Raw genomic sequence first — 23,972 nt, 5'->3', positions numbered from 1 at the left:
ACGCAGATTGAACTCAGTAATAAGAACATAACAGGGTCTATTTTTGGCTGACAAACACTAAGAAAAAATATCTGAAGATAAAATGGAGAAAGACTTCAGGAAGCAATAGGGATGCGATATTGGAGGGAGGTTTTCTGAGTGAGAAGCTTTCACGACATGACTCTGTTCCCATAACACTTACAGATTTGGTGCAATCTGGCCGTGGTGCGATGGCTGGGGGTGGAGCCTCATCATCATCCTCCTCCAGTACTGTTTGTACACTCGATGGCTCAGTGCTCTTTGTACTATGCTAAAGGCAAATATTTACACTTTAATCAACATGCATACAAACTATTCTAAAGACTGTTTGCTCTCCTTGTGATTTTGGGGACTGAAATAGGAAAAGAACTGCTGCATTTTGTAAAAACAAGTAATCCGATACTCATTTTAAGTACTGTTTACACAGTACTTAAACCAGCACTGCAGGTGAAGGAAAATGGAGCTTTGGCTGGTTGCAAGTCACTGATAGATCTGTGGCCTTGCTGTCAGTGACCAAAGTGTTCTGCCTGCCAATACATATACAACTGGCTCCCAGGTAGCTGAATAGCTTTAGAGAATGAACAGTTGGGATAAGCAAATCCGACCTTTGGAAAGGAAGGCGCTGTTTCTTTTCTTTGCAAATAAAAACAAAATCTTAAACCTCAAGAAAGCAAGTTTAGTTTTCCTTCAGCAGTGCTGTGAACTCTGGCCCTTAACTAGCAAGCTAGCTCAAAATATGAAGCAGCCACCCTGCTTATCCTATAGGTGGAAGTATCTGATGGAGAATCAAGGAATGGTACAATCTGACAAACCAAAAGGTCGTGTGTCAGCAAACCCTCCAAACAGGGGCCACTGAACTGTCTTCCAAAACTTTCCCTCTGCCCATAATACTGGTGCTTGAATGGCTTCAATCAGTTTCAGCTAGTTACAGGTTACATTTTTAGCCATATTTTAAAATCAAATGGGAACTAACAATATGCAAAGGCAGCTGCCGAGTGCAGGAGCTGCAGTATTAACAAGATCTGAGTTCTGCCTTGCATGAAGTACAGATAATACTGGTGAAAACTGTGGAGGAACAATCAGTAGATAGTGCAAGACATCTGGACAAAGAAACTTGGGGATTGTAATATGTATAGTGTAATATTTTGTATGAAGCTTGAAGGTGTCTGTAAACTTAGTTTTATACTTTATGGTAATAAGATTGGCTCTCCTTTAACATGCATAATTGTTTGACCTGATTTCAAGTCCTCTTATCAAGTTGTTGAGTTGTCCAAAAACAAACAGTCTGTGCGCATGCATGAACTGGGGTAAGTTTATAAGCAGGTTAGAGTTTAACAAGTTAAATCTTAATAGTTCACATTTGTTTACCTGTAGTTAGAAACTATTTATTTAAAAGAAAGTCATTCTTGTCAAATACAAAAACCTGGTCTGTGCTTTGTCAACCTGGGTCTAAACGACAGGTAGCTGAGGAATTGTGCATACTTTTTAAAATCTTTAACTGTTTTGATAACCCCGAGAATAACAGACTTGATTCCCGGTTTGCCACCCAGTGAAACCTGACACTGCATTACATACCTCTACCCTCATCTATAATATACAGACATACCTCACACAATCTTCTCCAGTCTGTAGACTAGAGGGGAGTCTGCATCCTGCTTCCTCTTCCCTGTTTAAAATTCAGGTGTCAGTGGTTTCAACACTAGGTGATGTTGCTCTTCAAGTATGATTGACTACCATAAGTTTGATTACTTTAGAGAGGGATCTGAGAGCACAAGTCTCAGTGTACAGCCTCTGCATCAGCAAGAACCCCTAGACTGACCCCAGCCAACCTGGCACTGCATGGATCTTTCTGAACAGAAGAACTGAAAGGGACTCTCCTTGCAGAGAGATATACATGATCACTGATACGTGGCCACATCCTGACATTCATCAACCAGCTCCCAGCAAATGATCAACTAGAATCTGCTGAGTCTAGTCTGGGGCGTTAAAGGAATTTGAATGGACTTCTGTAGGTGGCTTGCAAACCCGAAGTAAGCACTTTTCACCAACTTGTGCAACCAAGTGGGTTCCAGGCACAAAGGGTCCTGCCTCTCCTCCGGATTCATGTCTAGGAAATACAGGAGCTGGGCAAATTAGTGTCTCCAAATCCTGTCCAGACCATGTAGCAACAAATACAGTCAACCAACATACATAATCTAAAACTTCCAATATGTTCCCTCACCTAATTAATACAAGGCCTTGTATCTGGATTTTACAGTGAATGCACTGCACTGCTTGGTCTTTGAATGAATCGTATCAGATCTTTTGTATCAGTCTCTCAAAGGCTGGACCAACATGAGGTCCATAACATGCAGGAAAACATGCAAGTGGTAGTTGACAGGTTTAACACAATAAAAAAAAACAGGATGCCACAAGCAAAGTTAAATATAAGATACTCACTGCAGGCGTAACTGCAGGAAACCTGTCTGGTTGCTCTGTTTGAAAGAAAGAAAAAGAATAAGTTTAAATGTAGTCTAGGAGAAAGTGAGGACTGCAGATGGTGGAGATCAGAGCTGAAAATGTGTTGCTGGAAAGGCGCAGCAGGTCAGGCAGCATCCAAGGAGCAGGAGAATCGCGAAGAAGGGCTTATGCCCGAAATGTTGATTCTCCTGCTCCTTGGATGCTGCCTGACCTGCTGCGCTTAAATGCAGTCTACACAAACTACTTTGGTCATTAAGTCAAGACTGCAGCAGGAAACGTTTTTTTGAAGAACAAATTCAGCCCACTGGTGTCTGCTCTATCGTCTTACCTGTGAAGCTCAGGTATTTCTGTTTCGCTGTATCTTTGGAATCGTAGAATTTGAGCACATCGAGCACAGCCTGAGGATTTTTCTTCTGTTCCAGTTTGGTGATGTTGGATGTCTGTAATAGTCGAGCCCATTGTTCGGGCATTCCCTATAAATACAAACACACCAGATTCAAGTAAACCAATGACAGTGGGAACTGAAATATGCACAAAGGTTGCAGCAAGACCATAAATTTAACTCTACTCAGTCAACACCACATTCAAATTAGAAGCAGGTGTAAGCCATTTGTTCCCAAGAGTGCTCAACCATTCAGAAGATTGCGGCTGTTCTGATTGCGACAATGTTCCCACTTGACAACCATCCCCAATAATTATCAGCTCCTTGCAAAGGTTGGATGTACCGCCCTTTCATTTGCTCCTCTCTTCCCTACATTGACAGAAATACACTCAAACAAAAAAACTCAGAGCATCAAATAATCAAAAAAGGCCCTTATCTAGGAGGCTGTTAAAAAAGGGGACTGCAGCAATTCTTCACATGGAATCGAAACAAAGTTCTGTTAAACTGAAGTACTTGTTCAGTTCTGGACTCAGGGAAGATATACAGCCTCAGATGGAGGGGAGGTTTAAATTGATCAGATTGAAATCAGGGTTTAAAGCCGGAGGACAGGTTCCAGAACCTTGCGGTGCACTCTTTTGTGTTTACTCTTCAAACAAAAAGTGAAAATGAAGATACTCCTGTTAGGATGGTTGAAATCATAACCAGATTTTGTATGCTAAATAAAACTACTTGCTCTGTTGAAAGAACAGTAACAGAATAAAACAATGGAAAGCAGCTATTCGGCCCATCTAGCCTGTATCATCTGAAGTAGGAGCTATCCTGCCTAATCTCATGTTCTAGCTCTTGGCACAAAGTGCATACCCAAGTATTCAGATATGCATTCAGAGAGTTTTGTTCTGCCATCCTTTCAACAATGAATTCCAGTCTCTGCCAGCCGCTGGGTAAATACATTTCTCAACTTTGACCTTACATTTCAAGTATTTGGGAAAAGGGTATGCCCTCTGGTCATTGATCTGTGAATAGAGATAAAGTAGATAGGATGGATCCCCCTGTCCCTCAATTTCACACTCCTGAATTAAGTCAGCCCTTGGCTTTTACCATTCCAAAGAAAATGACTCCAGTCTATCTAGTCTTACCATGTAGTTAAAACCTTCCATTCCTGGCAACATCCCATTAAATCTTTGTGCTTACTCCATGCTAAACACACCCAGAGTCAGAGTCAGAGGCCTTAATGGGTCAACAGGTTAGACACGAGAACATTTGGGAAATCTTGGATGTAAACTCTGCAGCAGCAAGCTTGAAACCAGCTTGGCAGGACAGCAGTACTCAATGGCTGTTACTGCAAACATCCCAAGGCAGAAGGCTGGTGACCCTTCCACAGGATGATGCACCAGGAGGGGGCCACCAACAAATTCACTGGAATCGGACAAATTCCAAGTTGATCCACAGTAAAGCCAACAAAATAATTCATTGCAGATCATGGCATTATGTACATACCGTGAATTCCCCTGTCACGGCATCGAACCCAACATGGATCGTATGCTCAAAGTCTGACGGAGGAGATATTTCTGGCCGTTCCTTTTCTCTCTTCTTATTTGCTGTACAAACAAAACAAATCCTGAACAGTTGTCAATCCATCAAAACAACAAACAAATGCAACCAATTCAAAGGAAAAAGGATTCCAAGTGATCAGAGGGGGAGGGACAAATTCACTCTGAACTGACTCAAGGCACACATTCCACATGGAACTACTGACAGAATACGACACAGCAGAAAAGGCATATGGCAGTGGTTAGAATCCTGAACTAAGGGCAGAGGGGTTGAAAGTCAGACCCAAATCCCTCATGGCTGGATACTGGAAGTACAAGTGCACAAATCTGGCAACAGAGGCCCAAAAACGCAAATGCTGAAAAGCCAAGTTGATGGTTATGAGCTGAGTGTGTATTAGAACAATCAACCAAGACATTCCACCTCAGTCCGGTCGATATTTGACTACACATTACACGATTGGGAATCAATGCCTTCTGAAATGAACTTCAAGCACTTGAAGGATAAGCTGTGCACATGCCAAAAAAGAACAACAGAATGCATTGCAGCATATGACATATACAGGTCATGCTGAGTCACAAGAATCATAGGCAACTCAGAGCCACTGCCCTCTTATGTACACAAGTAAAATCGATACCAACTAAGTATGCAATCAGTTTTAAAACTGGCTGGCTTGCTGCCTTCAGCTTTTCCAATAAACCTGAAATAACGCAACCCCTCTCAATGAGTTTCACAGCCTTTACAGCAATCTCAGACTCATTCTCAACAGGCTCTGAGTAAGTCAGAGTTACCCAGTACTTAAACATGCCAAATAAGTAGAGCAAATTACTGAACAGTAGAGATTGCCTTACTAACTGTCAATCTTGAAGCATCTCAGAAACCAAACCAAACCCCAGGTCCAATGCCTTTCCAGTTGATTTTACATCACAATACCAAAAAGATCTGCCATTTTTTCCAATCAATCATCAAAAAGAAAATAGAGGGGTGAACTGATGGGAGTCTTTAAAAAGGTCATAAAAAGGGCTTTAGTAGTCTACACACTGTTCGAGAAAATATTTCCACTCCAGTCCAAACTAGGGTCACAAAAGGAAGCTTGCGCGGAGTATAAAAATGCAAGCATGGAACACAGTTGGGCTGAACGGCCTGTTTCTGTGCAGGACTTTTATTGCAATTCCATGTAAAGTCAACTGAAACTAGTTTCTAAATCTAGATCTCGATTTGAATTTATTTGATATCAAACATGGCAAGCATCAATGTACAGAAACAAGAGAGGATGCCCTAAAAAGGGTCTTAAAAAGGAAGTCATCTGGGTCTAACTTAGAAATAAAAGAAAAGGCAATTACTTTGCTAGGATTATAGTACAGGCCTCCCAACAGTCAGAGGGAGATAGAGGAAATATGTAGACAAATCACAGAAAGGTGGGAGAGAAACAAGGTGGGGGAAAGAATTGTGGGGGATTTCAACTTTGTTAACAGGTTTCCTCCGGGTGCTCCGGTTTCCTCCCACAGTCCAAAGATGTGCAGGTCAGGTGAATTGGCCATGCTAAATTGCCCGTAGTGTTAGGTAAGGGGTACATGTAGGGGTATGGGTGGGTTGCGCTTCGGCGGGGCGGTGTGGACTTGTTGGGCCGAAGGGCCTGTTTCCACACTGTAAGTAATCTAATCTAATCTAATCTAAACATTAACCAGAATTACCTTAGTGTGAAAGGATTAAACAAGGTGAAATGTTTAAAGTGCACCCAGGACAGTTTTTCGGTGTCAGTACATAGCTAGTCCGATTTGAGATGGGGGAGCGCTAAACCTAATCCTAGGGCATGAAGCTGGTCAAGTGGTCGAAGTTTCAATGATTTTCCATTTTGGGGACATTGAAACTTAGAATTGTGGTCAATGTCATTATGGAGGGGATGGCATAGTGCAGAAGTTAAGAGTCTAAATTGAGAAGGAAGAGGGGCAATTTCAACATAATTAGACAGGATCTGGCAAACAGACTGGCAGCAGCTATTTGCAGATCAGATAACATTTGGAAAGTGGGAGTCTTTTAAAAGTAGTAGAGGGAGAATTAGCCAGGCAAAAAAAAAGTAATAGAGTCATAGAGATGTATAGCACGGAAACAGACCCTTCAGTCCAAACCGTTCATGCTGACCAGATATCCCAACCCAATCTAGTCCCACCTGCCAACACCCAGCCCATATCCCTCTAAACCCTTCCTATTCATATACCCATCCAAATGCTTAAATGTTGCAATTATACCAGCCTCCACCACATCCTCTGTCAGCTCATTCCATACATATACCACCCTCCGCGTGAAGCAGCTGTCCCTTAGGTCTCTTTTAGATCTTTCCCCTCTCACCCTAAACCTATGCCCTCTAGTTCTGGACTCCCTGACCCAAGGGAAAAGACTTTGCCTATTTACCCTATCCATGCCTCTCAATTTTGTAAACCTCTATAAGAAGTCTGGTTATAACTTCATAAAACATTGTTCAGGCCACAGAGGGAATACTGTGTGCAGCTTTGGCTGTCACACTATCAGAAGGACATGATTACACTGGAGGTGGTGCAAAGGAGATTTACCAGGATATTGCTCAGGATGGAGGAGAGATTGGATAGGCTGGGTTTGTTTTCCTTGGAGCAGAGGACACTGAGGGGATATCTGATTGGAGGTTTACAAAATTGAGAGAGGCACAGAGTAGATTGCGAGAACCTTTTCGCTGTGGCAGATGTGTCCAATATCAGATGGCATAAATTTAAGGTGAGTAGCAAGTGGTTTAGAGAGGAAAAAGATTTTCACGGAGGGTGGTAGAAATATGGAATGTGCTGCTTGAGGGAGTGTTTCAGGCAGGCAACATTTAAAGCAGCACCTGGATGAGCACTTAAAATGCCAGGGCAGAGTAGGCTATGGAACAAGTGTAGGCAAATGGGATTAGTGTAGTTTTAGTGTTTGCGGGCCAAAGGGCCTGTTTCTATGCTGTATGACTCTCATTAAGATTTTAACATAGAGAATTATTCCTGCCCCTTTATAGCCCTCTTTAGAGGTCTACCCGGTGAAGATATTTGTCTATGAGCAGTGAAAGATTTCACTCTTGGATCCATCTGAAGCTCCAAGAGATGCAAACAGTCATAAAAAAAGCACCCATGGTGGAGGGGACGCCTCCCTCCTCTCATTGGAGCTCAGACAACAAAAGGAGAGAAACAATACAAACAGTACTTTGTCCCAAAATCAAGGGATCAGATTCCAGAACTGTTTAAAAAGCTGGCTGTTTGGGTGGTGTAGCTGGAGACTCTGCCCCCACTGACCGCTGCTGAAAGCTCAACTTCCTACCTCCTCTTACGCAAGAGCATCACAAGAAAAACCAGAACACAGAATAGAGTCATAGAGATGTACAGCTACAGAAACAGATCCTTCTGCCCAACTTATCCATGCTGGCCAGGTATCCTAAATTAATCTAGTCCCATTTGCTAGTACTTGGCCCATATCCATCTAATCATATACCCATCCAGATGCCTTTTAAATGATGTAATTGTACCAGCCTCCACCACTTCCTCTGGCAGCTCATACCAAACATGTACTACCCTCTGCGTGAAAACGTTGCTCCATAGCTCCCTTTTAAATTTTTCCCCCTCTCATCCTAAACCTATGCCTTTAGTTCTGGACTCCCTCATCCCAGGGAAAAGACCTTGTCTATTTATCCTATCCATTGCCCCTCATGATTTTACAAACCTCTAAGATCCACCCCTCAACCTCCAATGCTCCAGGGAGAACAGCCTCAGCCTATTCAGCCTCTCCCTTTAGCTCAAACCCTCCAACCCCTGCAACATCCTTGTAAATCTTTTCTGAACCCTTTCAAGTTTCACAACATCATTCCAATGAGGGAAGACCAGGGTTGCACATGAAATTCAAAAAGTGACTTGATCAATGTCCTGTACAGCCGCAACATGACCTCCCAATACATATACCTGATGCAGTGACCAAGAAAGGAAAGCATACGGAATATGCCTTCTTCATTATCCGGTCTACCTGAAACTCAACTTTCAAGGAACTATGAACCTGTACTCCAAGGTCTCTTTGTTCAGCAACACTCCCCAGGACGTTACCAGTGTATAAGTCCTGCTGAGATTTGCTGTCCCAAAATGCAACATCTCATATTTATCTAAATTAAACTTCTCATTTACCCATCTGATTAAGATCCTCTTGTAATCTGAGGTAACCTTCGTCACGTCCACTACATCTCCAATTCTGTGTCATCTGCAAACTTACAAACTGTACCTCTTATGCTCGCATCCAAATCATTTATATAAATGACAAAACGCAGTGGACCCAGCACCGATCCTTGTGACAAACCACTGGTCACAGGCCTCCAGTCTGAAAAGCAACCTTCCACCACCACCCCCTCATTCCTATCTTTTTAGCCAGTTCTGTATCCAAATGGCTAGTTCTCCCTGTATTCAGTGAGATCTAACCTTGCTAACCAGTCTATCATGAGGGACCTTGTCAAATGCCTTACCTGAAATCCATATAGATCATGTCCACTGCTCTGCCCTCATCAATCCTCTTTGTTACTTCTTCAAAAAAACTCAATCAAGTTTGAGATATGATTCCCCACTCACAAAGCCAAGTTGACTATCACTATTCTGTCCTTGCCTTTCCAAATACATGTACATCCTGTCCCTGAGGATTCCCTCCAATAAACTTGCCCACCACGGATGTCAGGGTTACTTGTCTACTGTTGCCTGGCTTTTCCTGATCACTTTTCTTAAACAGTGGCACCACGTAAGCCAATCTCCAGTCTTCCAGCACCTCACCAATGACTATAGATGATCCAACTATCTCAGTAAGGGACCCAGCAATCACTTCTCTAGCTTCCCACAAAGTTAGAGAGTACACGTGATCACGTCCTGGGGATTTATCCACCTTTACCCGTTTCAAGATATCCAGCACTTTCTCCTCTGTAATATGGACATTTTTCAAGGTGTCGCTATTTATTTCCCCATATTCTATATCTTCCATATCATTCTCCACAGTAAACACTGATGCAAAATACTTGTTTGGTATCGACCCCATCTCCTGTGGTTCCACACACACAGGCTGCCTTGGCTGATCTTCAGGGGCCCTAGTTACCCTTGTGTCCTTAATAGATTTATGGAATCCCTTTGGATTCTCCTCAACTCTAGTTGCCAAAGCTATCTCATGTTCCCTTGTTGCCCTCCTGACTTCCCTCTTAAGTATACTCCTACTGCCTTTATACTCTGCTAAGGATTCACTCGGTCTCTGCTGTCTGGACCGGACACCTGCTTCCTTCTTTTTCCTAATCAAAACCTCAATTTCTCTACTCATCCAGCATTCCCTACACTTAAAAGCCTTGCGTTTCACCTAACAGGAACATTTGATATGTGAGAGGCTTTCAAAGATAGGTTGAAGATAGTGCAGAATAGGCATGTCCCTTTGAAAACAAGGGATAGGAAAGGCAAGATTCGTGAACCGTGGATGACAGGAGAAATCATGCGAATAGCCAAGAGGAAAAGGGAAGCATACATAAGGTCCAGGCAGCTAAGAACATAACGGGCCTTGGAAGAATATTGGGAGAGTAGGACCAATCTTAAACGAGGAATTAAGCAGGCTAAAACAGGTCATGAAATAAGTTTAGTGAACAGAATTAAAGAGAATCCCAAGGCCTTTTATTCATATACAAGCAGCAAAAGAGTAACTACAGAAAGGGTTAGTCCACTAAAGGATAAGGAAGAAAGGTTGTGTGTTGAACCTGAGAAAATGGGTGAGGTTCTCGAATGATTACTTTGCATCAGTGTTCACTGAGAGGGACACGATGAATGTTGAGATTAGAGATAAAAGTTTGTTTACTCTGGATCATGTTAACATAAGGAGGGAAGATGTGTTGGATAGGCTAAAGGATATTAAGGCGGACAAATCTCTAGGACTGGATGGGATCTATCCCAGGTTGCTGAGGGAGGTGAGAGGGGAAATAGCTGGGGCCCTGACAGATATCTTTGTAGCATCCTTAAACACAGGTGAAATGCCAGAGGATTGGGGGATTGCTCATGTTGTCCCCCTGTACAAGGGTAGTAGGAATATTCCAGGTAACTACACACCAGTGAGCCTGACGTCAGTGGTGGAAAAGTCGCTGGAGAAGGTACTGAGCGATAGAATCTATTTATACTTGGAAGAGAATGGACTTATCAGTGATAGGCAACATGATTTTGTGCAGGGGAGATCGTGCCTTACAAACTTAATAGAGTTCTTTGAGGAAGTGACCAAGTTGACAGATGAAGGAGGGCTGTAGATGTCATATACGTGGACTTTAGGAAGGCATTTGATAAGGTTCCCCATGGTAACTTAATGGAGAAAGTGAAGTCACATGGTGTGTAGGGTGTTCTAACTAGTTGGATCAAGAACTGGTTGAGCAACAGAAGACAGTAGTAGTTGAAGGGAGTTTCTCGAACTGGAGAAAAGGTGACCAGTGGTGTTCCAGAGGTATCAGTGCTTGGGTCACTGTTGTTTGTGATATACACAAATGATCTGGAGGAGGGCATTGTTGGTCTGATCAGTAAGTTTGCAGATGACACGAAGATGGGTGGAGTAGCAGAAAGCATAGGGGACTGTCAAAGAATAGAGGAGAATATAGAATAGACTGGAGAGTTGGGTGGAGAAGTGGCAGATGGAACTCAATCCAGGAAAATGCGAGGTGATGCATTTTGGAAAGTCTAATTCTGGAGCAAACTATACTGTAAACAGAAGAGCCTTGGGAAATGTTAATGAGCAGAGAGATCTGGGAGTTCAGGTCCATTGTACCCTGAATGTGGATAGAGTGGTCAAGAAAGCACATGGTGTGCTTGCCTTCATCAGATGGGGTATTGAGTACAAGAGTTGGCAAGTCATGTTAAAATTGTACAAGACATTGGTTCGGCTGCATTTCAAATACTGTGTACAGTTCTGGTTGCCACATTACTAAAAGGATGCTTTGGAGAGGGTGCAGAGAAGGTTTACGAGGATGTTGTCTGGTATAGAAGGTGCTTGCTAGGAAGAAAGGTTGAGGTGGTTAGGATTGTTTTCATTAGAAAAAAGGAGATTGAAGGGGGACCTGATTGAGGTTTACAAAATCATGAAGGGTATAGACAGGGTGAATAGGGATAAGCTTTTTCCCAGGGTGAGGGATTCAATAACGAAAGGTCACACGTTCGAATTGAGAGGAGAAAGGTTTAAGGGGGATACACGCAGCAAATACTTTCCACAGAGAGTGGTAGATGCCTGGAACGCATTGTCAGCAAAGGTAATGGAGGCAGGCACGGTAGATTCACTTAAGGTACGTGTGGACAGATGCACAAGTTGGTGGGAAGCAGAGGGATACAGCTCCTTAGGAATTGGGTGATAGATTTAGACAATGGATTTGGATCGGCACAGGCTTTGAAGGCCGAAGGGCCTGTTCCTGGGCTGTAAATTTTCTTTGTTCCTATACGGTCTCTAGACTTTGGTTATCTCAGTTTGAAGGCTTCTCATTTTCCAGCCATCCCTTTACCTGCAAACCTCTGCTCCCAATCAATTTTTGAAAGTTCTTGCCTAAAACAAAGTTGGCCTTCTTCCAATTTAGAACTTCATCTTTCAGATCCTGTCTATCTTTTTAGATCACTATTTTAAAACTATTAGAATTATGGTCATTGGCCCCAAATTAATCCCTCACTGACACCTCAGGAAATAAGGCAGGGCAAGTGACTAAGAGTAGGTCACGTTTTGCACCTTTTGTCAGTACATTCACATACTGTATCAGAAAACAGTATGTGAATGAACACACTTCAATTCCTCTCCGTCTAAACCCTTAACACTATGGCAGTCCAGTCTACAGTGGACCATTTGCCAGCTTGCTTGCACTTCTGATAATGTGAAGTCTGGAGCCAGTCAGCCAGCTGTTTACTGGACACAAATGCATCACTTATTGTTAGATTTAATCCGATGATGCCCGCTTCAAATGTTTAATCCCCAAATAGACAGGCTTTATCTGTTCTGAGCATCACACCACAACTTTCAATCAGACAGTAGCACAAGAAAACAAATCGCAACTCTGCCCAGATTTCCAGGGGAAGTCCAACAGCTATCAGCTTCGTTGGAAACGAGGGGAAGCAAACATTAAAAGCAGGCTTCTGAAGGAAAAGCTTTGAAGACAGTGAGTTGTGTATTGACTGCACCAGTCCTTATCCATCTCTGGCATAGTAAATGTAAGACACACTAGCCCCATCGCTGCATCACATGCGTTATAACCGTCACATGCCCAAACACATCATTTCTTGCACAATTTCCTCATCTGCCTTGCTTTATGACAGTTTCACATATTCTTTCATCACTTTCACACATTCCACCCCACCCCAGAATACATCTGATCACAAATCCATCCATTACTCCTTTGTTGGATCCTTTGCTTTACCTTTTTCTCCAGTGTTTGAGAAAATAGACTTGAGTTTTGTCCGCTTCTGTTTCTCTTCAGGTACAGATGGCAGTGGCTTGGCATTGTGGTTAGTCAACAGCGTGTCCTTGCTGCCCATTGGGAAACTAGTGCTACTCACACGTACAGGGGGTGCCGGTGGTTTGTCCTCCAACTCTCCGTTATTGGACATTATTCCAGGTTAAAACAACCCTAGACAAAGGACGCAATAGTTAGCATTGAAAAGGCAACTCAATATACATTGGAAAAAAGCATTGCTGACCCAATATCAATGCTGCAGAGCTTTTCATCAAAAGGAAACCTATTATAGAAATCATGCCACTGAGTGATCTGCAATGAAGTGCTTTCTTTGCATGTTACCAGTAATGCTTGTCTTTATTGCCCATCCCTAACATTGTCCAGGGCAATTAGGGATGGGTGATCAAGTTGGCCAAGCCAACAAAGCCCACATACCGTCAAATATTACTACAAAGCTGCTCTATGGCTCTCTACTGACAGTAAACTCCAACATCCAGGAATTAATTTATATTCCAGCTGTCACAATGTAGTATTGTGTTGGAGTTTATTGTTGCTGCACAATCAGCCATCTGTTTTGGGAGTGTTAAATTCTTAAAGAAACATCATTCAAACGTTAGCGAATTTTGCAAAAGCTGGTCAGTCAGAAAAAGAATGAAGAAAAGCCCTCATCTGTTCCAGTATGTAATTCTTCCACTCAAATTCTGGGGTGAAATCCCATTTCTATTCTTCATAGCACAACAAGGCTGCTGCTAATTCTCAGTAGTAGGTTCCCACATTATTCCTGGACATCAGTCAGCCAGAGAAAACCCAAGGACAGTTCAATCCATTCAAACTAGCTTAAATGTGAAAATTTGCACCATTTTGTTATCTTTTAATTTTCTTTCATGGGATGTGGATGTCACTGTCTGGGCTCCCATTAGTTACCTATCCCTCATTGCTTTAAAAGATAGTGGTGAGCTGCCTTCTTGCAGTCCATGTGACTTGGGTACATGAACCGTGCCACGATGCTGGGAGTTCCAGGGTTTTAACCATGTTGCTCCCACTTCACAATGGCATACATCCACACACTGGATGACATAACCATGGTCCCCAGAAGTGCCCAGCGCACGTTGAAGCACAGCAGACTCAGGCATGTCACAGAAAATCAATCTTTGTCCATTCCTCACGAGGGCTTTCACTCGCAACATACAATAGGGGAAACACTTCTAGCGCAGAATTCCCTCACCCACTCATGCGCTCCACACAGCTCAGCCCCGATACAGCATCCAGTCTTCACAAACTCACTTTCCCCCAACACACACGCAGGCCTGCTGCTCGCCACCTCAAACCAAGCAAGCTTGGAGCTCAGCACAAGCATGTCAACTTTTGACAAACACTGATTATATATCAGTGTATGGAGAAAGCACAAACTGGCACACAGTCACCCTTACGTCTGCTGCCAAGACAACTTCACTTACAGGAAGAATTGCAAGTTTCAAGGTTTAATGGGGTGATTGGCCAATTGGCATATACTTGAGGGGAAGATGCTACATGCACCCGGCAACCTATCAGTCAAAAAAATTCATGATTCACTAAACTAAGAGCTCAGAGTTCCAAAGTACAATTTTATTTTCTAAATTCTTTCATGGGAACAAGCATCGCTTATAAGACCAGCATTTTCATGGCCAACCTCAAATGTCTTTGAAATAATTTCTTAGGGCAGTTTGGAGTCAAGAGTCACATGTATGCGAGACCAAATAGGCAAGGCAGAAACAGGATAATGATCCAGATAGGTTATGATATTCCAAAATAGCCATGGTTACCATTACTTAAACTAACTTCAGATTACAGATTTTGTTTAAAAAAAACCTGAATTGAATACAAATTCAACTAGTTACCATACTGAGATTTGAGCCGTTGTCCCCTCAGCACTAGCTTGGGCTTGTAGGTTACAGTGACACTACCATGGTGCTACCTTCTCTTCCAGGTAAAGTTGGCCAATTTACCTCTCCAGAAATATCGACTGTAAACACAAAACTTTACCACTAAAAAGTCCCATGTCATAAAAACTGAATTTCACATTCAGTTGGTATCAATAAAAGATCTGAATCACAGTCAGAGATCACAAGTACAGAATGGCTACAACACAGACGAGACCATTCAGCCCACTGTCTGCCCTGTTGCTTCTGAGATGCAATTTACCCAACGTTGTTGCCTTGCTTCCTACCTGTAACTTGCAAATTCACTTTTTTCTGATTTTAATCGAATCCCTTCTTGAATGTCTAGATTAAACACTTGTGTATTGCATTCCTGATTATAACCACTCTCACTTGGAAAAAGCTCTCTAGTGCCACCATTGCTTCTTTTACACGTTATCTTAAATCTGAGCCTAATGTGTTCAAAATGGTCACTAAATGAGGTCAGCTTCTCTCACCCACCACTGCCCCTCTCAATCTGTATTGCCCAGACTTTGCATCAAAGTATTCAAAATTGTGAAATCTACTCTCAAATCCCGGTCTTCCAAAAGAAAAAATGCCCCAATTTCTCCAATTCTTAAAGCAGAATGTCATAACTTGACTCTGTCACCATCTGGTCATATCCAATAGCACCACACTGTGTCAGCACAGCTAACCCACTGGCATCTGCCCAGAATCAGTTTAAAAAAAGATGTTCTGCAACACGAGTCAAACAAATTGCATTTGTTGATGGGGAGAAAGGTCAAGATGACACTGAACCCTATCAGTGTTCCAACTTTCAATGTGACAAGATTAGTCATCAGTAAAACAAACATAAATCAGAGGACCCAATTGAACCACTGTTCACAGTCAGGATCTATTGACCAAGAGAACACTAAGCAAATACTTGCAGCTTCATGACACCATTACACACGTGTTTGTGTTAGCACCTTCTATTCAGTAAAATATTTTCAAGGACTTCATCGGAGCCCGATCAAATAAGCTTTGCCAACAAATTACGTAAGGAGTTATTAGGGCAAATGTCCAAAAATTTCAGTCAGAGATAGGCTTTAAAAAAAAGGAAAGAAATACATGCACCTCAATATGCTCAAGAAGTAATTATTTTAGAGTACAATGACCACACTTATTTCTTGTTATCTGCTGATTTGCTATCCTTGGATCTGGATAATCTCAAGGTAATCCCAGACCCCTTTTTTCCATTGAGTTGTCTGATCTGATCACGTGGTGCACGAGAGTGTTACACAGAAGTGGCATCCATGTTTTTTGTTACCCAAAGGGAGTTCGATGCTCATTCAGATTTACGGAAAAGTCATTGCTACTCCAATTTCAGTTTATAAAGTACATCAATGCAATCTGTGTTCCAGCACAACAAAGTTAACAATTTCATCCAAACCTGGAAATGCCACTGACTGAAGGAGTGATGTTATTTTCTTTTTTTGGGGATTGTAAACTTAATGGAATTTGGACTGCTATAACAAATACCAGGGAAGTTTTGCAATTTAATAATCAAATGCTGCATGTTTTTTGAGTTGTGATATAATGATGCCTTGTGAAGGGGCGGGGGGGGGGGGGGGGGGAAAGAGTGTTGTGTGTAGGAGGGGGTGTTGTGTGTAGGAAATCCAAACTGAAAAAAAAACAGGAGTCTTTCCAGTGATAGAAACACTGGCTGACAATAGCCTCATGGCAGTTTCAACACTCTATAGCTTAACTGAAAAGTGCCAGCGCAGCACAGAGAAAAATTGAAATCTTACAGACATCTCATCCACTCTGTTTTTTGCCCACACAGAGAGGAGAAAATAGACTTTGAAAGAATTCTAAAAGATTTTGATTCAGTGGTTGATTGGGTCAACCATTACACTGAAAACATTGAATTAGAATTAGAATCCCTACCGTGTGGAAACGGGCCCTTCGGCCCAAAAGGTCCACACCGCCCCTCCGAACAGTATCCCACCCAGACACATTACCAAACATTTCCCGTGACTAATGCACCTGACCTACACATCCCTGAACACTATAGGTAATTTAGCATGGCCAGTTCACCTAACCTACACACCTTTGGATCGCAGGAAGAAACCAGAGCACCTGGAGGGAAACCACGCAGACATGGGGAGAGTGTGCAAACTCCACACAGACAGTCGTCTGAGGCTGGAATCGAACCAGGTCCCTGGCGCTGTGAGACAGCTTTGCTAACCACTGAGCCACCATGCCACCCATATGCATCATCAGTACTAAAAATTGCAAAGAGACACAATTTAACACACCCTTCAAGTATGGACTGGTAATTCTCAGAATATTTTTTGTCATTCCCATATTGCTTTTCCACCCTTTGTATTGGTGTTAAATTGTTTATCTTGTCTGTCTTAATTATGGTTGAGTGCACTCGAGAGTTTTTGAAGAGGTACTGTTTAAGATGCATAGTAAGAGCTTAGAAGTGCTCTTTTCTTTGCTTGTTGTTATTTAGTGTTACATTAAGTTTTATTTTGTTACTAATGAACCTGGGCATGCATTGCTTTTGTCTCGAATAAGTCAAAAGTATAGTGGTCTCATTTGTGACAACGTATGGAACAATGGGACACAATTAACAATGCACTGTTTCCAGGTAGTCATAACATTGGAAATCTGAGGACTGATCAGTGAAAACAGCTGCTTCCTTGGCCTATGCACTCAAACTATTTAGTTAAGTGGCACTGGTTAGGGACAGAGTATTAAACATCACACTTCTCTCAAAGAGGTCAACATAATGTTCTAACCAGGCTGTCTTTGGCATAATTGCTTTCCTTTATTGGTCAGAGTATTGAGTACAGGAGTTGGGAGGTCACATTGCAGCTGTACAGGACATTGGTTAGGCCACTTTTGGAATATTGCATGCAATTCTGGTCTCCTTCCTTTCGGAAAGATGTTGTGGAACTTGAAGGGGTTCAGAAAAGATTTACAAGGATGTTGCCAGGGTTGGAGGATTTAAGCTATAGGGAGAGGCTGAACAGGCTGGGGCTGTTTTCCTTGGAGCGTCGGAGGCTGAGGGGTGACTTTATACAGGTTTACAAAATTATGAGGGGCATGGATAGGATAAATAGACAAAGTCTTTTCCCTGGGGTCGGGGAGTCCAGAACTAGAGGGCATAGGTTTAGGGTGAGAGGTGAAAGATATAAAAGAGACCTAAGGGACGAGATTGGGTTGGGATATCTGGTCGGCGTGGACAGGTTGGACCAAAGGGTCTGTTTCCGTGCTGTACATCTCTATGACTCTATAATTAAGAAATGGAGCAAATCTCCATTCTCCGCACAAAGTGAGAGAAACATTGTGAGGGCATTTATTAAGATCTAGAATTCAAGTTTGTTGAGAAGCTGATTTTGTTTGGTAGACCTATTATTTGATGTCAGTGCCGATGATCACTTTAAGTAGATGATACAAATCAGAGCAGTCTGAGCTGTTCAACATCTAGAAAACCGTAGAAGGTCCCCAATCAAAAAAGAACATGCGGTATTCTGGCTTACTAGAAATATCACATCCTTAATGTGACAACTTTTTCTTCATCAGTAATTAAGATACACTTCATTATTAAATATATTTGTCATTTGGTTTCTGAACTGACATGACTAGCATTCTATATTCCAGACAGCTATCAAAGATGCTTCTGACTGAGAGTAACTCTGCATTCAAAACAGAATATCAAACCCACTTTTCAATTATAGCACTATTTTGTTCGACAGGAAACGACACATACACTTTAACATTTTTGAAACACAAGACTATTATTCTTGAAACAGTCAAAGGTTGTAACAGACCTGCAGGCAATAATAACCATTTTTAAAAACTGTCAAAATGTTTCATTTTTGTCATGCGGGATATATTTGGCTAGACTGTTAAAAATTTAAAATGGGACAATTTTCTTACCTCAAAACTTCCCATCACAAACACCTAGACTGAGGTTTCTCAAGAAACTTGAACATTTGCTCTAACCTTTAATGAATCAACTTCAAAGATGACACTTCCTATGTTCTTAACCCAGCAACTTCAGAGGGGTTACATGCTATCTAAGTAACAACTAACAAAACATGGTTTCCCATCCCCTGCTGAGACAAAACCAAACTAACAATGAAGAATGTTCCACAAAACTGTCTCCCCAACCTCTATGATCCAAAGGCAGCAGGTTGAGTACAAATCATCTATTCTTTGGAATTTTCTTCCAGTATTACAGAGGTAAGTAAAAAGTAGGGAGGCTTTCAAGCCAGAAATCACTCAAAAATAAAGGGCCTTCACCTCACTACCTTCACATATTAGAGACCATGTTTGCTATCTGAAAAATATTATACACTATTAAGCAGCTGGAAAAACCCATTTCATTCTTCAGCCTTCAGACAAGGATGGCTGAGGATGGGTTTTCACTACACAGTGAGTGGTAGACTTTGCACAGACCTCAGGATTTATTACAGTGCCAGCTTCGGGCTTCATGTTAAGATAATGCAGAGTGAAAATCTCTCCTTCAGGGAATTTCAACTCCACTCAGGTTTCAGAATGCCATTTCACATAACCAACATAAATTGGCTCCACCTTTAGTTGGAGTATGTCCTCTATCTAATTAGAGAATATTGACTGGGCTACAGGTTGTATTCAATTCAGCCAAACCAGTGCCATATGCAATGAGCATTTAATCCATGTTACACCAAGAATATACATGCATTGGCTATAAACAGAACGCAATGATCAATATGTTGTTCCACCTTGTAGCCACTACCACTGACTCCTCAACCCTGCCCAGGTTTCTCCATTGCTCCTTGTTCAATGAATTGAGCATCATGACAAGAGTGGTTAGAACAGTTGTGACCAACCCAATAAAGGAGCAACAGGTTTTGGCACAGAAAGAATAAGCTATCAAATATCTCACACTAGATCAGTGCACAACCATTTCCAAAGTAAACAAACTACAGTTGAACTAGAAACATAGTAGGAAATTGCTTATGGCTTTCCCGTGCATTAAATCAGACAGTTACAATATAAATGCTGGTGTTGGACTGGGAGCAGTGCCCGGAAGCTAGTGCTTCCAAATAAACCTGTTGGACCATAACTATAAATGCAGACACAGGAACTTATCAAAAGAGAAGATCTGCACTTCTATAGCAGCTTTCACAACTCTGGGGAATCCCAAAGCACTTTAAAAGCCAATTAAGCATTTTTGAAGTATAATTGTGAAGTATAATTGTGTCTTTAAAAGGAAGCATGGCAGTCAATTTGCACACAGCAAGCTCCCACAAATAATAACAAGATAATGACTAAATAAAAATTGGCTTTTAGAGATGTTTATTAAGAGCTAAATACTGAACGAGAAGATTTCCCGAATTTTCATTGAAATTGTGCCAAATAGTTCTTTCACAACCAATCCTGTGGGCAAATTAGGCCTCATTTGAAAGTCTGGGCCTCCCTCAGTACTGCAGGAGTATTTCCACTGCAATATGAAAGAAGCAGATAAGCATATTGACAAAGATTTTAACGTATGTTGAACATAATCTTTTTTTGGATGAATCCTTACTAAATCTGAAACTAAACCCTGAAACTCAAACTCTGCCAGAAGCCAGCTTGTCCTTTTATTTTCTTTAGTATCTTGGCACTTACTGCATCATCTGATGACATATTTTACATAAAACTGCATTCACAGAACTGATACCACATCCTTTAATTGTAAATTTCAAGACTCAACCGGCTCCTTTAAAATTTATCAGAAAGGTATGAGATAGAAAGGAAATAAGGTCACAGCCAGATAAGTATCTGGAACTGATGTAACTCAGAAGCTTGTTCAACCTCAGAAATCCGAGCGTAAGTAGGCCACAAGAGGTATTCAATATCATGACAGAACTCTAATCCCACTTCACCCAAAATCTATTTCGGTCTTGAATACACCCAACAATACAAACATTCACAACTCTCAGGTATAGCATTTCAAAAGATTCACGATCCTCTGGATAGAGTAATTTCAGCCCTAAATTGCTGACCCCTAGTCCCACAGTCTCCAAAGAAACAGACTCAATCGTCAGAGCAGAAATAGTCCATTCAGTCCATTGAGCTTGCTCCACCATTCAACAAAACCACGTGTTCCATCATAGGGTTAGCAAGCCAAGGCAAACCAAACCAAATCAGCTTCATGATCACTGAATTTCTAACAATGAAATTAAACAACAATCCTCATAATTGCTCAACTGTTCCAAACCAAACTTTGCAAGTAACAAATCCTGGACACCAAATTAATTGTAAATTGATCATTTTTGTTTAAGAATGTAAACTTTGGCAGAACATAGATATTAATTAGATTGGGCTTAGATCAGAGATAAACTGCAGGTCAATCTCCTTTGAACAATAACCCCACTCATAAATAGATAGCTGTTGTTAAAATTTGAAAAAAGAATTTGATTAGGCAGCTAGATAACTGTTTCAACTGCAAATACCAGACTTGCATGACATCTTGGACAAAAAAGGTTGTATTACAGGCACAAAGCATTCTATATCTTGCTTGAATTTGAAGTCAGTCAATGCAACCAGCTTCCATAGATCGCTGGAAACCTCTCAGTTATTTCTTACGACTGGGATTCTTTTCTCAGAACTTTCAACATGTTTATAACCATACAGAGCAAAAGCAAAAACAGCTTCAGTCCAGCAGCTTCCAAAGCAAAACTGCCTCCTGTCCAAAACTCAATCAGTTCCTTGTACTTTGTCAACATTCTGCGGTAGGCTGACTAGAACCAGCCCTCCCTTGACTGGATTTCGAAATAGTCAATCAGCTGACAGTCCCTGAGCATAACATCTCAGTGTGAAAACGTCTACACTGTTCTTAGAATAGTAATTAACCTGTATCATCTTTCCAGGTCAATTCCCAACAGCAACATCAGTCTTTTGTGCTCTCCTTTTTAAAAAGAAAAACAAGCTGCTGTTCAAAGTTTAATTCTCAGCTGTAACTAAGAATTCCAAACCAAAATGAGAAAAATTGTGATCGTCTCAATTTATGACTGAACTGATTATCCTCAACTGCACTTTTCTACATTTACCCTATAATATTTCATTATTGATTAAAAATATGCTAGTTTCAGCCTCGAATATAGTTTGTTAATGAGCTAGCCTTGGTAACACTCTGCAGTAAATAATTCCATAAATTCACTGTCCTCAGAGAAGAAATTCCTCATCTTGTCTTAAAATTTGCAACCCTGATTCTAAGAGTATACCTTCTGGCCCTAGACTCTCCCACAAGGGAGAAAGAATCTTTCTGCCTCTGCTCTGTCAAGTCCCCAAAGAATCTTATATGCACCTATCCTTGTCCAGCACTCACGTTTATTTCATTAAGGTCACTTCAGGTCAAAAATGTGATGGAATACTCATTTGCTTAGATGAGCTCTGCTCTAACAACTTCAGAAGCTCAATCCCATCCAGGACAAAGCAGCTTGTTTAAACAGGACCCTATCCACTGTCTCCTCTATTGTTGCAGTGGCAGTAATGACCAACATTTACAATGTGCACTGCAGTAACTCATCAAGGTTCCTGAGAGAGCACTTTTCAAATCTGTATTGCCTGCAATGAGAAGGACAGCGGCACACCATCGACCAAGTTCCTACCAAGCCACACTCCATCCTGAGTCAAAACCCTGGAATTCCCTTCCTAACATCAGCCAATATCAAGAGTGGCAGCAATTCAAGAAGTCAACTCACCAGCACCTTCTTCAGCGATGGGCAATAACCAGAGATACCAAGCTCTCTCAAAGCAAATAATAAAACTTTCCTCAGAACTCCAAGAGATAAAGGTCCATTCTACTCAAATCTTTCCTCATAGGACAATTCCCTCATTCCAGTGCTTCCCCTCATTCAAAGGCATGTTTATCCTTCCATAGGTAAAGAGACAACAGTTGCATAAAGTAATCCATTGAGTTGTCAGTAAAACCAAAGAAAATTTTCCCCTCATGTCTTTTTTGAATCTCTCTCCTCTCACCTTAAAAATTGCCCCCTATCCCAGGGTAAAGATAACTACCATCAACACCTCTCATTTTAAAAACGATCAAGGGGTGACCCAATAAAAAAGGTTGTTAAAGTTACAAAAGATTTTTATAGAATGGTTGCAGTGACAATGTGTCCTCTTGTGGGAAAGACTATCTACACACTGTCAATTAGATCACCAACAAGAAATTAAATGGGGGTAACCGAAGAAGTTTTTTTTAAAAATGCCAATGAATGGCAGAATGTGGAAAGGAGTGATTTAAGCGAGTAGTAAAAATGCATTCAAGAGGAACAAGTGCAAGGGAAACATGAATCAAGGGTTACGATGGTAGGTTCAAATGAGGACAGGTTGGAAGACAGCTTGAATGGATCCCAAATACCATTATGGCTGCGCCAATTGGCCTGATTCTGCACTGGTTCTGATTCTGTCCAAAGTAAACAAGAGATTTTCAACTTATGAAAACAAGTCATTTCATAGCTAGCAAAATTATTTTGTAGAGTAGCCCCAAAGACTGGGATAAATTCGGAATCCAAAAAGACAAAGAAAAACTACAAAGGAACATAAAAATTGACAATAAGAGCTTGTTAAACATAAGAAAGGGAAAACATTGGTCAAAATGAACATAGGCCCCTTAGAAATGAATCTGAGGAGATGTTATGGGGGACAAGGAAATGCCAGGAACTGATATTTTGCATCAGTCCTTAAAGTGGAGGGTATTTCAAACATCCCATTAATAATGAAAGATTATGTGGTGGGGGGAAGAATCAAGTACCATCACCATAACTTGATAAAGTAGTATTAGAGAAACTAAATAGGCCAAAGGAAGATAGGTCCCTTGGCCCAGATAGGTTTGCAGAGGATCTAAAAAGAAGCAGCTATAGAGATAGTGGATGCATTGGTTGCAGCTTTCCAAAAATCCTTGGATTCTGGAGAAGTACTGGAGGATTGCAAAACTGCTAACGTGACACGCCTATCCAAAGGGAGAGAGGCAAAAGGTGGATAACTGAAAGCTGATTACCCAAACATCTATTGCTGGAAAATGTCAGAACTAACTATTGAGCAAGTAATAGTAGTAATTTGGAAAATCAAGATCTAATCAAGGAGAGTCCACATGATTTCCCTTTCATGAAACTGTATCTCACTAAATTTATTAGAGCTTTTAAGGAAGTCTCAACCT

General features: G+C 41.4%; 1 protein-coding gene across 4 annotated transcripts in view; it reads right to left on the bottom strand.

The window, feature by feature from the left end:
* The window catches only part of LOC122555720 (serine/threonine-protein kinase PAK 2-like), an 81,339-nt gene that overhangs the window by 28,331 nt on the left and 29,036 nt on the right, over positions 1 to 23,972 (bottom strand). For 3 of the 4 annotated variants that reach the window (XM_043701768.1, XM_043701769.1, XM_043701771.1), the window contains exons 2-6: positions 12,834 to 13,043; positions 4,358 to 4,458; positions 2,807 to 2,951; positions 2,458 to 2,492; positions 182 to 289 (exon numbers count right to left, since the gene is read on the bottom strand). In XM_043701768.1, the coding sequence (XP_043557703.1) occupies positions 182 to 289; positions 2,458 to 2,492; positions 2,807 to 2,951; positions 4,358 to 4,458; positions 12,834 to 13,023 (579 nt within the window). In that variant the 5' untranslated portion in view covers positions 13,024 to 13,043. Of the gene's footprint in view, positions 1 to 181; positions 290 to 2,457; positions 2,493 to 2,806; positions 2,952 to 4,357; positions 4,459 to 12,833; positions 13,044 to 21,301; positions 21,382 to 23,972 lie in introns of those variants that run through there. The other variant, XM_043701770.1, reaches the window with a different exon arrangement.

Source organism: Chiloscyllium plagiosum, chromosome 13, assembly GCF_004010195.1.
Source record: "Chiloscyllium plagiosum isolate BGI_BamShark_2017 chromosome 13, ASM401019v2, whole genome shotgun sequence".
Taxonomy (NCBI): domain Eukaryota; kingdom Metazoa; phylum Chordata; class Chondrichthyes; order Orectolobiformes; family Hemiscylliidae; genus Chiloscyllium; species Chiloscyllium plagiosum.
The sequence above is the reverse complement of the archived record's forward strand: the minus strand, read 5'-3'. Positions and strand labels throughout refer to the sequence as shown.